Source organism: Paroedura picta, chromosome 2 (genome assembly GCF_049243985.1).
Source record: "Paroedura picta isolate Pp20150507F chromosome 2, Ppicta_v3.0, whole genome shotgun sequence".
Taxonomy (NCBI): Eukaryota; Metazoa; Chordata; class Lepidosauria; order Squamata; family Gekkonidae; genus Paroedura; species Paroedura picta.
Genome location: NC_135370.1, coordinates 37,020,583 through 37,033,568, shown reverse-complemented (window position 1 = coordinate 37,033,568; position 12,986 = coordinate 37,020,583). Strand labels below are relative to the sequence as shown.

The 12,986-nt window shown below is 45.3% G+C and overlaps 1 protein-coding gene across 3 annotated transcripts in view; it reads left to right on the top strand.

Annotated features, from left to right (window-relative positions):
* UBR3 (ubiquitin protein ligase E3 component n-recognin 3) overlaps window positions 1-12,986 on the top strand; it is a 128,538-nt gene that overhangs the window by 54,659 nt on the left and 60,893 nt on the right. For all 3 annotated transcript variants that reach the window (XM_077319757.1, XM_077319756.1, XM_077319755.1), the window contains exon 24: window positions 11,266-11,354. In XM_077319757.1, the coding sequence (XP_077175872.1) occupies window positions 11,266-11,354 (89 nt within the window). The remainder of the gene's footprint in view (window positions 1-11,265; window positions 11,355-12,986) is intronic.

The window sequence follows — 12,986 nt, the reverse complement described above, 5'->3', positions numbered from 1 at the left end:
AGAATGTCTAATATAGAACCCACATTTTGAAACTCTCAGTGTTGCCTTTCATTCAGAGTGCATTCTTCTGTATTAAGCAGGAAAAGGGTTTATTCCCCTAAGGGCCTGTGGATTTCGAACCCCTGTCAGCAGATTATCATTAGGTTAATGTAGTGGTGGGCAATGGAGGTCATTGGGGGCATAATAAATCACCAACAACTTTATTTTTACAGCCTGCCCTTCCCGGTTGGCTCAAGGCAGATAACAACAAGGCATTAAACCAATAGGACATATGCAACATGATTTTAGTAACTACATCAATCAATCCACAACAATAACTTCAATAACATTGTTCATTTAATTTTTTACCGTTTAACTATTAACATTTCAACCATAACCCTGCAAGTTGGTCAGATGAGAAGTGGGGTGCTGGAGGGCCTAACAGATGGCGATTTCACTGGCCTCAACCAAATGTTTGGTGGAAGAGCCCCATTTTGCAGGCTCTGCTGAACTGTACTAGCTCCATCAGGGCCTGGATTTCCGCTGGAGTTCATTCCACCAAGTGGGGGCCAGGACCGGGAATGACCTGGCCCTGGTTGAGGCCGGTGTCCTTCTTTGGAGCCAGGGATCACCAGCTGGTTGGAACTGGCTGAGCATAATGCTCTTTATAGGGTGTAGGCACAGAGGCGGTACCTCAGGTAAACTGGGCCTTAAAGTTAATTACCAGGACTTTAAACTTGATCCGGGATTCAACTGGCAACCAGTGCAGCTGTTGGAGCACAGGCAAGATGTGGGCCCTCCAAGGTGATCCCGTGAGAACCCTGTCTGCTGCATTCTGAACCAGTTGTAGTTTTTGGAGCAGGAATGAGGGTAGGCCTATGTAGAGCGAGTTGCAGAAATTCAGCCTAGAGGTGACCATTGCATGGATTTTGAGTTCTCCAGAACCCTTCTTTCATATTTCAGGTCATCCTGATCGTCGAAACCCTTTCACCATATTTTGGCCAGCATGGTGTCTGTCTTGGGTAGAGGAAGGGAAAGGCATTTGTAAGCTGCTTTGGGTTTCCTTCCAGGAGCAAAAAGTGGGATATAAAGAAATCCACTTTTCCTCTAAACTTTTTGTTTTGAGTTCAGCTGCCAGTGGTAGACTTCTGCTGCCAAATCTTCCCCTGTCTTAGGAGTGAAGTTCCCACCGGCTGGTTTATTGATAGTTTATTTCAACTATAAATTATGCCAGGGTTCCTATTTAACCAAGATTTAAAATCTGTGCAGTAAAATCTCTGGTGATTTTTTGCTCTCCTTTTTTGTTTTTTTGTAATGGAAGAATCCTTTTTTAATGCGTGGCTTTTTTTTAAATGTATTTTTGAAACCACTAATCTGCAGACCTTTACTCCATTTATAATGACAAAACAATCAAAAGGGAAAAAAAATTGTATTTTTTATATAAAGTTATAAACATTTCTAAAAGTCGATTAATTATGATATTCTTTATCTTTGAAATTAACTGTAAAAACTTTGGGTCAGATTAGAAATCACAAACAGATGCATGAAGTGATACTTTTAAAACTGAAGAAAGTCATCGTATCATAAACTTTGGTGCACATGAGCCCGCTTTTGTCAGATGCAGAGAAAATGGCTTTGTGGGGATATTTGAGGAATCTGCTCCCAATCTCACCTCTCTATTTCTGCCCCCTATCTCAGAGTGGCAAATTCTCCGTTTGTTCTGGCCATATATTCCTATGCACTGTTCAACATCTGTAACGTTCTGCACCATTTCTCTGCTCATGTTCTGCACTGACAACATCCCATAATACTCCCAGGTTGTTTTTGGGATTCTCTGGTTTGTTGTGTTTCAGTTATCGTTGTCTGATGTATAATTCTGATGTAATTTACTGTTTTGTCTTGATTGGTGCTCATAATTGAGGAGTTGTGCTGATCTTGTGACCAGATCTCCTGGAGGCAACCTTGACCATGGTCCTGTTCAAGTGCCACCATTTCTGATGTCGTGCCCTCGTTGCTCTCTGGCCTGTTGTCATATCTCCCGTCTCTTTGCATGGGTTGAGTTATATGTAAAAATGTGATTACAGCAAATCAGTCACATTAGGTGTCACGCACAAATGCATACTTAATTACAACAGTAATCCTTCCAGTTTTAAATTGAGCGTTGCTTTGATTATATCAGTACCACTTGAGTGTCATGCAGGGGGTTCTCCTGCAGAAGAACTTCCTGGGACAGATAGGAAATACCTGTCAATTTTCTTTCTGCAGCCTCTGTATCTCTTGTGCAACTGCAGTTTATCATCAGGTCTGTACATTGCAGTAACTCTTCTTGACCAATTTGCTTTCCTTTGTGGCCGTTCACTCCTCCTTTTTGTGCTCACTCAACTCAATGCATTATACTCCTCTAAGGCAGGTGTAGTCAACCTGTGGTCCTCCAGATGTCCATCCCATGAGCCCCTGCCAGCATTTACTGGCAGGGGCTCATGGGAATTGTAGTCCAGGAGCATCTGGAGGACCACAGGTTGACTACCCCCGCTCTAAGGTATCTCTGTCGTCATTACTTTTCATCAACAAAACATTTTCCTCCGATTCCTCACATGTAGGTCTTCAGTTCTCTTCTCCACTTGACTGGTCCATTATATTTTGCTACTTCCCTGTGATATATGTGCCTTTTAGTACTTATTTGGCACATTGGCACAGATGCTTTCCGGGGTGTTTTTAACGTGTAAGCCTCAGTATAAAAGAGATGAGTTTGCAGGTTTGCCTGTACTGATGGTCAGTTGATCTGTGTCTAGCAGTAAGCTACCTCTTTCTTGTTTTTTTATTTATTCCTCTGTGAGAGGTGAATAACATAAGATCAGATCTGTGGTCCATCTAGCACGGCCCTGGTTTAAGGATTTGCGGGGCCCATAGCATTAGAGTCAGCTTATGGATGCTTTTGTATTGTGGCATTACTGCATAGCCATGCGGAAGTGCCCTTAAAATTTTTTTCCAGGGCTTGGAGGAGACAGAGATTTGAGTCCCCAAAACATCTGCTGTGCCGGGATTGGGTGCTTGCGGTGATTGACAAGCCGAGTAGTGGGGTGTGCAGTTCATTTTGTTTTCCCTTGCTGCCTTGTCAGGAGGCAAAAAGCCATGATGAGGCAGAGGGAAAACATGGGAGGGGTCTCCCGTCAGGAAGCTTGTGAGCACTTGGCTTCCAACCGCATGTTTGCAAGTAGGGGACATCGCGAGTTTAACACCTCTGTGCGGAATGAGTCCTGATCCGGCCTCCTTGCCTTAGTATTCAGATGTTTTTGCCTCTGAATGTGAAGGTTTCCCTTTAATCGCCATGGCTAGGCATTTCCTCTATGAATCTGTATAGGATCCCTGTGGCCATTACTACATCCTCTGGCTGCAAATTCCATGTGTTAATCAGCTCTTTTATTTCCAGTGGCTTTCTTAATAATCTCCCCACAGAGTTTGCCATAAGTATTTCATTCTCCCATAAGATCACTGTGGATTGATGAGGAGTTGATGATTCATGATGAGCAGTTACAGGTCAAATAAAGCTAGTCCATAAAGACTATTACAGAATGATTTGAAAAGCAAAGGGATGAGTGGGAAAGATCCTTATGGTCTTCAGGATTCTGGCTTTGGGCTGCTTTCGAAAAGTAATCAGAAAAGGCAGTTATGCCGAGATATTTTTTGTAGAGCATTGGAATTTAAACACACAAAAATCCATTCAAGAGATTGTGACGTGATTTTGGTGGCATTGGCTAGATCCTGGGCCTTTTTCATGGTGGCTGCAACTCTGTGGGATGATGGGGGTGGGGGGAGGATCCTTCATGGAAATCTAGAAAAGGCATTGTAAGGCCTGTCTGTTTGCCAGGGGCTTTGACAACCAGGCACACACACCCCTGCCAGTGTGGTGTAGTGCAGTGGTCCCCAACCTTTTTATCACCGGGGACTGGTCAACGTTTGACAATTTTACTGAGGCCCGGGGGGGGGGGGAGAGTTTTGCCGAGGGACGTAGGCGCCACCTGAGCCCCTGTTCCCCTTGCTTTCCCGCCGGTGCCCCTGACTTCCCACCGCCCATTGGGGGGTGCTGCCAGCAGCAACTGCACAGTGCCATGCCGAGGGGGAGCCCCAGCCATGGTGGCCGCTGGAGAGCACCAAAGGTGAGCTGGCAGCAGAGTGGCAGAGCAGCCCCTGAGGCAGCAGCCGGGGAGGAGGACGAGCAGGAGCCACGGCCCGGTACCAACTGATCTACGGACCGGTCCCGGTCCCCGGACCAGGGGTTGGGGACCACTGGTGTAGTGGTTAAGAGTGGCGGCTTCTAATTTGGCAGGCCTGGTTTGGTTCCTCGCTCTTCCATATGCAGTCATCTGGGTGACCTTGAGCTCATCACAGCCCTGACAGTGCTGTTCTCACAGAGCAGTCCAGTCAGAGCTCTCTCAGCCTCACCTACCTCGCAGGGTGTCTGTTATGGGGAAAGGAAAGGAGATTGTAAGCCACTTCGAGACTTCTTTGGGCAGTGAAAAGCGTGGTATAAAAACCGGCTTTTCTTCCTCTTTTCCTTTTGTTGTAGCAACCCTTATGGCTTCCCATGAACCGTGATGTGAGGAATGTTACATTTTAATTTCCATTTCTGTCCGTTCTGATGTTGAAGTCGCAGCAGTTACCCAAAAAGCTGATAAATTAAAATACCAAAGAGGAAAGCTTTGTGGGCTCCTCCCCATTTCTTCTGTTCTACTTCTGCCTAGGGCTGTCACTTATCTTTCTAGGAAGCTGGGGAACTCAGACCTTGCTGCTGAGACTGGGGCTAGGGGGACCCAGCAGGAAAAGCAGTGTGGGTGTAGCCCCTGCTGTTATTTCCTTTCTGCTTGTACTAATTTTAGGATGATAAATGTTATAATAAGCTTTATATCCAATGCCTTGCAGGGCTGTAGTTAAGGAGTATGTGTTAGCTTAATCAGCTTGCATTGCCTTAAAACACACACGCATGCCCCTCCATGCTCTTTTTAAGCTGTGTTGTCTCTGTGTGATACAATCTGTACACTCCAAAGCTTTTGAAACATGAGTTTTGTTACATATGTTGTTATGAAAATATTGTTTATTTGTCAGAAGGCAAGAAAGAGTGTGTGTGTTTATGCTGTCTGCACCAAGTACAGCTTCTGTATTCTTTTTTTCTCAAAGCCTTCTGAAAATTATTTAACTATCTTGTATACTGAGATGACAAGTGCGAACTACACGAATATGATTCAAACATGACATTTTGTTTTCAGGAAACTGCCAGCAACAAGGTTTGCTTGAGAATAAAATCTTGTTGTTGCAACTTCTGTCCCCCCCCCCAGGTTTTTGGTAATGCTCTTATGAAGTTGGGTGGTACAAATCATATTTAAGCTTAAAATAAAAATGCAGTAGCCCCTAGTTGTCCTGACCTGAATGGCCCAGGCTAGCTTGATCTTGTCAGATCTCAGAAGTTAAGCAGGGTCAGCCCTGATTAGTACTTGGATGGGAGACCACCAAGAAAGCTCTGGATTGCTTCCCAGTAGTCAAGGCTATGGTCTTCCCAGTTGCAAGGTATGGCTGCAGCAAAGAAATTAAAAGACGCTTGCTCCTGGGGAGGAAAGCTATGGCAAATCTAGACAGCATCCTAAAAAGCAGAGACATCACCCTGCCAACAAAAGTGTGTCTAGTCAAGGCTATGGTCTTCCCAGTTGCAATGTATGGCTGCGAAAGTTGGACCATAAGGAAGGCCGAGCGTCAAAGAATTGAGGCTTTTGAACTCTGGTGCTGGAGAAGACTCTTGCGAGTCCCTTGGACTGCAAGGCGAACAAACCGGTCAGTCCTAGAGGAGATCAGCCCTGACTGCTCCTTAGAAGGCCAGATCCTGAAGATGAAACTGAAATACTTTGGCCACCTCATGAGAAGGAAGGACTCCCTGGAGAAGAGCCTAATGCTGGGAGCAATCGAGGGCAAAAGAAGAAGGGGACGACAGAGAATGAGGTGGCTGGATGGAGTCACTGAAGCAGTCGGTGCGAACTTAAATGGACTCCAGGGAATGGTAGAGGACAGGAAGGCCTGGAGGATCATTGCCCATGGGGTCGCAATGGGTCGGACACAACTTCACAACTAACAACAACAACAAAAGGGTTGTGTGCTCCGGTGCGCTTCGGCCGCTTCGCCAAAGTGGCTGGAGTGTGCCGGAGCGCACCACCCTGCTTCCCAGAGGCAAGCTGTGGCAAACCACCTCTGTTGCTTGCTTTGAAAGCCCTGTGGGCTTATCATAAGTCAGCTGTGTCTTACGGTGCTTTCTACCTCCAACTAAATCCCATCTGAAACCCCTTTTAAAAATATGAAATTCAAAATATCCCCAAGCCTATGTGATTTTCTATTCCTCAGTATTTAGGCCACAGCGGCTTGTAACTTTGGTTGTGGTTTCTTTTAAGCAAGTGGGGCATCCGTCTGAAAAGCAGCCAGTTACTGCAATTGGGTAGCGTCCTAGGGTGGAAAGGTCCTCCGAATTTAGAATGGGCTGGTTGATGTCTTTTCTGAAAGGCACAAGATGCTTGCACAGATAGACCCTGAGTAGTTTTGTCTCGAACTGGAACCCAAGTCAAGAGTTCAATAAAACCAGAGTCCAGTAGGACCTTTAAGACCAACAAAGATTTATTCAAGGCGTGAGCTTTCGAGTGCAAGCACTCTTCCTCAGTTGTAGCTCTCGGTTGAGGAAATGGTTGCTCCTCCTTTCTGGGTGGTGTTGCAGCTACTGCTGCATGGATTTAGAACCAGTTTGGTGCAGTGGTTAGGAGTGCGGACTTCTAATCTGATGAGCTGGGTTTGATTCTCTGCTCCTCCCCCACATGCAGCCAGCTGGGTGACCTTGGGCTCGCCACAGCACTGAGAAAGCTGTTCTGACCCAGCAGGAATATCAGGGCTCTCTCAGCCTCACCCACCCCACAGGGTGTCTGTTGTGGGGAGAGGAAAGGGGAGGTGACTGTAAGACGCTTTGAGACTCCTTCTGGTAGAGAAAAGCGGTATATAAGCACCAACTCCTCCTCCTCCTCCTCCTCCGTGATGCAGCGGAAGCACTAGAAGGCTTTGAGATGTGGGAGGGATCCATGATGCTAACTCCTCCCCCCATACATGTAACCCCTGGCATCTCTTCTCTTGCAACTTGCCAAAATGCTGGTTTGGGGAAGGAGCTGCCATGTGGCCTCTTCCCATGTGGTGTGGAGCGCCCGAAGCACATTGGCCCCCACACCCCCGAAGAGATTGTGTGAAAACCATTAAGTTGTGAGGAATGCTTGCCAAATCTTTGTCAGAAAGACAGGAAAGCATCGGGAATGTGTGTGTGTGAGTGTGTGTGTGTGTGGGGGGGGGTCAGTGCATCTGACGTGCTCCTCCAAGTGAATGTGAATCTCAAACTGATAAACAGTTGGTGTGACACAGCCCCATTTGGGTGGAAAACAACGTCCAGCGTTACAGTAATAAAGATGGAGCGGGCTTTGCAAGCCCTCGATGATGACCTATTTTCGAGCTCCTTCATCCTGCAAAGGCAAACTTGGCATCAGCCGCAGAAGTCGTTGCCATAGAAACCAAGGCACGGAGCTGGAGGAGAGTTTAGCAGAGCTGCTTGTGCAACAATTCTCTCCTCCCCGCCCTCCCCCCCCCCCCGCCTCTGTTGATCCCTGTGGGCCATTGTGGAAAATCACGAGTTGTACTGAATCTGTCAGTTTGTTTATGTCTCCTTATTAGAGGTCTCTGTTTGCGGCTAGCCTGTTTTAATAAAGGCGTAATCTAGGCTGAGAAATATTATGAGGGAAATCGCCTCAGAATATGGCTGCGCGTTCTGTTTTGTGTGGAGCTAAAGGATGCTTAATTATCCTGATTAGCCTCATGTCATGGTGTATTTTATTTAATTTTGACGATGTCATAGAGCAGGGTTAGTCAAACTGCGGCCCTCCAGATGTCCATGGACTACAATTCCCAGAAGAATGCTACAATTCCCAGCGAATGCTGGCAGGGGCTCCTGGGAATTGTAGTCCATGGACATCTGGAGGGCTGCAGTTTGACTACCCCTGTTATAGAGGTTCTGGGAATTTTGTTTCGGATATCTGAGAACTTCAGCTCGGGCTGCTGAGCAGAAGATGTATGGATTCATCGTCATTATAGTTAGGTTGGATTCTACAGATCCATTCCATTAATGGTAGTGCAAGAAATTTTCTACTGCCAGAGAAACACTCTGAAGGGAAGACCCCCGGTGCTGGAGGAAGTTGCCTCTGCTAACATAAGGGATCTTGGCCACTTGCCTCCGTACATCATAGGAGTCTACTCTCTGACAGTGTTGTACCCCACAAGATGCTACACGTGTCTTTATTTTGCTCCAATATTCATCCATCCATTCATTCATGGTGTAGCGAGAGCACTGGCAGGGGCTCCCCATTGGCCCACAGTCCCAGGCCCTGCGCTCTCCCTCCCAGCTCCTGCTTACCAGACTGGAACTTCCTCCAAATGGAAGAAGTTGGAGAGGGATGCAACCAGGGGCCGGACATCCTTCCTGATTGGCTGTTCGTTGGATGGACAGCCAACCTGATTGGTAGATACCCGGTTAGTCCTAGCTCCTCCCAGCTCCTCCTGACACCAGCACCCCTTACCAGCTTTATTAATGATTATTATTATTATTATTATTACAGATTAGCATTGAGAGTGTGAAATAGGTGTAGAGTAGCGGTCCCCAACCTTTCTCAGGTCAGGGACCGCTTCCGGAGTGAGGGAAGAACCGACGGCCCGCGTGCTGCGAAAACGGGCATGCGCAATTGCCGCGCATGTGTGTTTTCGCCACCAAGTGGAGCTAACACGCATGCGCGGCAACTGCACACCCACATTTTCGCCACTAGGGGTGCTAATGCGCATGCACGTTTGCATCACCGCCATGCCGGCGGCTGCGCCTGCCTCTTCCCTTCCTTCTTGCTGCTGGTGGGGGAAGGCAGGTGTGGCTGGCGGCGGCCCGGTACTGTGGCCTTTGCGGCCCGCCCCTGGGCCAAGGACCGGGGGTTGATGACCCCTGGTCTAGAGTCTTGCTTGTAAATATCACAAACTGGCAAATTGCCTGCATCAAGTCCTCGGCAAGTGGCTTCTCTTCCTTCTCCTCCCCAGATCCTTTCTGCTACTTTTAGTATAGTCATAGTACTACAACTACCCAACAAACTAGTTTTAAAGGATTTATACCACAGTGTGATCTAATGGTTAAAAGAAGATGCAGAGTTGGTTCTTATATGCCGCTTTTCTCTACCCGAAGGAGGCTCGAAGCGGCTTACAGTCGCCTTCCCTTTCCTCTCCCCACAACAGACACCCTGTGAGGTGGGTGAGGCTGAGAGAGCCCTGATATTCCTGCTCAGAGCAGTTTTATCAGCGCCGTGAGGAGCCCAAGGTCACCCAGCTGGCTGCATGTGGGGGAGTGCAGAATCGAACCCGGCTCGCCAGATTAGAAGTCCACACTCCTAACCACTACACCAAACAGACTTTGATCCGGAAAATTAAAGCAGTATCCTCTAATCTGGAGAGCCGGGTTTGAGTCCCTGCTCCTCCTCATGCAGTCAGCTGGGTAGCTTTCTGCTAGTTACAGTCATTTTAGAGCTGTTCTCAGAGCAGTTCTGTCAGAACTCTCTCAGCCTCCCCACCTCACCAGGTGTCTGTTATGAGGCGAGGAAGGGAAGGCGTTTGTATGCTGCTTTGGGATTCTGTCGGGTAGTGAAAAGTGAGGTATAAAAATCTACTGCTCTTCATAAAAGGCTGAAAAACTTTCAGGGCAAAAGAGATCAGTATGAGCAACGTATGCAGACAAAGCATGTCAATAGCATCCAGGTTGCCCTTTATGAAGAAGATTTCTACTTAACCATTATTCTTCACATAGTTTTTCTTCAGGGTGAAAAGATTTCCTCCAATGAAGAAACTTTTTTTGGGGTAGAGAAATTATTCTGATGAAGAAAAGTCTTTTTGTTGAAAGTACTCTTTGTCCTTAAGGAAAACCATATGAAAGCAAATCATAAGATCTAGTAGTATTTCAGAAGGAGAAAAACTGGGGATGTTTGAGCTTGTGACTTGCGTGGAGTGGGATGGAAGTTCACAGGCGACACTAAAGAGGTAGCAGTGGAGTACTTGAGTCCATTCGCAGAAAAAGCTTAAGATGCCTTTTTAGTTCCTCACCAATGGCTTTAATGTCTCCCTATCATAAGGGACTGCAGAGCAATTCAGTCTTGATTTTTTTCTCCCAGCACTATCCTGGTTTTAAATAAAATCCACCTAGTTTTCCGAGTTTTTGTGCATCTGTGTCCTTTTTAAAAGTATTAAATAATCTCTAATTATGTTGTGTGGATGGATTTCAGTTGCTTCCTATTCCTAATGTATGTTTCTGTCATTATGAGCCAGAATTAGGGCCAGGCCATTTAAACTCTAGTTACAGCCTTGAAAAAATAAAATTTGGCAAGTCATCTCGTTCTTTATGAATATCAATGGTTAATTATGTCATTGTCCTCAAATATTATAGCATAATAATAGAAAATAAGAGCATTGAATCTAGGGCAGAAATGTTCTGATTTTCTGAGATAAAAATGTTCACCAGCAGCCTTTTCTGAGTAATACTTTTCCGTAAGCTTTTGTGCTCTTTATTCAGTGTCCTTAAAGGAACTTGTCTCCGTTCCTAAGACAGTAGATGGTAAATTTCAGGGCAAGGAAAAAAGTTTTAACAGTTCGATTCCTAAAAAAAAACATGCTTTGGTTGACTTTGTATTTTGAAACTTTGATGTTTAAAACTTTTTGAGCATGCACTCCATAGAGCATCTTTTTATAAATTCAATTTACAATGAGGCTGTTATTTTCCAGTTAGAGTCCTTTGTTCCTATACTTGGTTATCAGGGGTGAAAATTAAATGACACAGTGGAAGAGAGAGAGGGACAGGCTGCGTATGAGAATTACCTGAAGCTGCTAGGTCCAGAGGACTGCCCCACAAGAACACAGAATGCCTCCTTAGAGTGTGGAGATGGGGGTCAGGTGGAGCCATCCAGATTGCCTCTATATATGTAAGAAGGAGATATGGTTAATAGATAACAAAGATGACACTCAAACAAGGCAAGACTGCTAAACATGTCTAGTTGTTGGGATTGGAAGACTAGCACAGATGCCATCTGAGGAAGAAAGGTCTTCTAGACTTTCTGCAGCACCCAAAATCTTCTTGTATTCTCATAAAACCAACTTGGTCCACTGTTCACTAACTCCTACATCTCCACCTTCTTCTTCACCCAGGCGACAGAAGGCTAGGGAGAGGCAGCAGAAGTTGTTAGCTGAATTTGCATCAAGACAGAAAAGCTTTATGGAAACTGCCATGGATGTTGGTAAGTGTTTAGTCTTGTATATCGTTGACGTCTTATGGGCCAAGGAGGCTAAAACAGTAAACTAGGGTAAACAGGTAAACAGTAAACTAGGGTAAACAGTAAACTTCATTAACAGTAAATTAATGAAGAGGCGATGGCTACCAGAAGAAAAAATTGCAGGGAGCAAAAGAGCAGCTACTATATTTGGTTTCCATTTTAGGATACTTAAAAATGGGTTTTAAAAACTGTTCCCAGTAATTGATCCATGGAACCAGAGGCTCAGTTTCAAAATGAGATTGAAGCCCACTCCAGTCTTGGAGTTTAGTCTTTACCAAATGTATTGATGCCTGTCCTTTCAAGATTTGCCCATCCGTGTGCATGCTGACCCGAAAAAAATGACATGATGGAACCTGATGCCTGGCTGTGAAGGTTTTGATGAGATGACAATGAGCATTTCATCACATCTCTCTCTCATAATGGTCAGCAGTAAAGAGTAGAACCACTGAAGGATATTTTATTTATCGACTGTGTTTATTTACAGTTTTTTCTTACCCTGTCTTTCTGCCCCATCCGGGTCATCAAGGTAGCTAGCAGTTAAACCAAGCATTATAAAAACATATCATAAGAACGATTAAAACCAAAGAAGGGCCTTCAGCTGCTGGCAGAAGAGAGTACCATCAAAATTATCCATCATCACCAAGGCATGAGGCTGGCTTTAGGCTACAGGAGAAACATATTCAGCTGTGACCTTCAAAGCTGTCCTGATTACTGGCAAATAGAATAATTTCCTGTTAGTTTCCAGCATTTAGGACTATTTTTAAAATCTATTGAACATGATTAGCAATTTCAGGTTCCTCTAACAAAGAATTCATACAGAATTTCTTTTGACAAGGGGTTAATAACATAGCTTGCTGAATTTTCTTAAATTCATTTGAGAGAATTGGGGAAGGGAACAGCCCTTGAATGGAATTTTTTTTTAAAGGTGGTGATAGGGGGAAAAGTACATACTCTTCTTAATAGCAAGGTGACACATGTTTTCTTCTCTTCTAAAACCAGATAGGAAAATAAATTAGCTTTGACTGGTCTTCTGAGAATATACATGGTGGGCGAGGGCAGAAGATATTAACATTCTGATAGCTGCTTCCGTGCTTGGGGACCACCTTGACACACAGTGGTTCTGCAAGAGCGATGTTGCTTCCAGTTACAGACTGTAAACTCTATTTAGAATGCCGGGGATATTAGCTGCTTGTTCCATTCATTGGCTTAAGCGCAGCAAACGCCAAGGACCAAATTCAGCACTGATCTTATGGACCGGACATATTAGCTCCAGCATTTGCCTGATGCTTGCTTGTTTTTTAAAGATGCCACGCGCTAACTTTTGGATTGGATCCTTCCTAAAATTTCTGTGCATGGAACGGGAGCAATTTTCACCAGTTTCCCTCTCATGTAGCAGACATTCAACTTCCCCTTCTGCACTAGTCCCAAAACACTCCAAGGCAGGGTAGTCATGCTCCATGGGTGGAAATTCCTTCTGTCTGCAGAAATTTTAGGCAGGATCGAAGACTGAAGCTCATTGTTGGAAGCTGATTAGGGGCACGGCTATGTGCCATCTATAATTTTATTCAGTTTTGGGTAATCTTTTGTTAGCTGAAA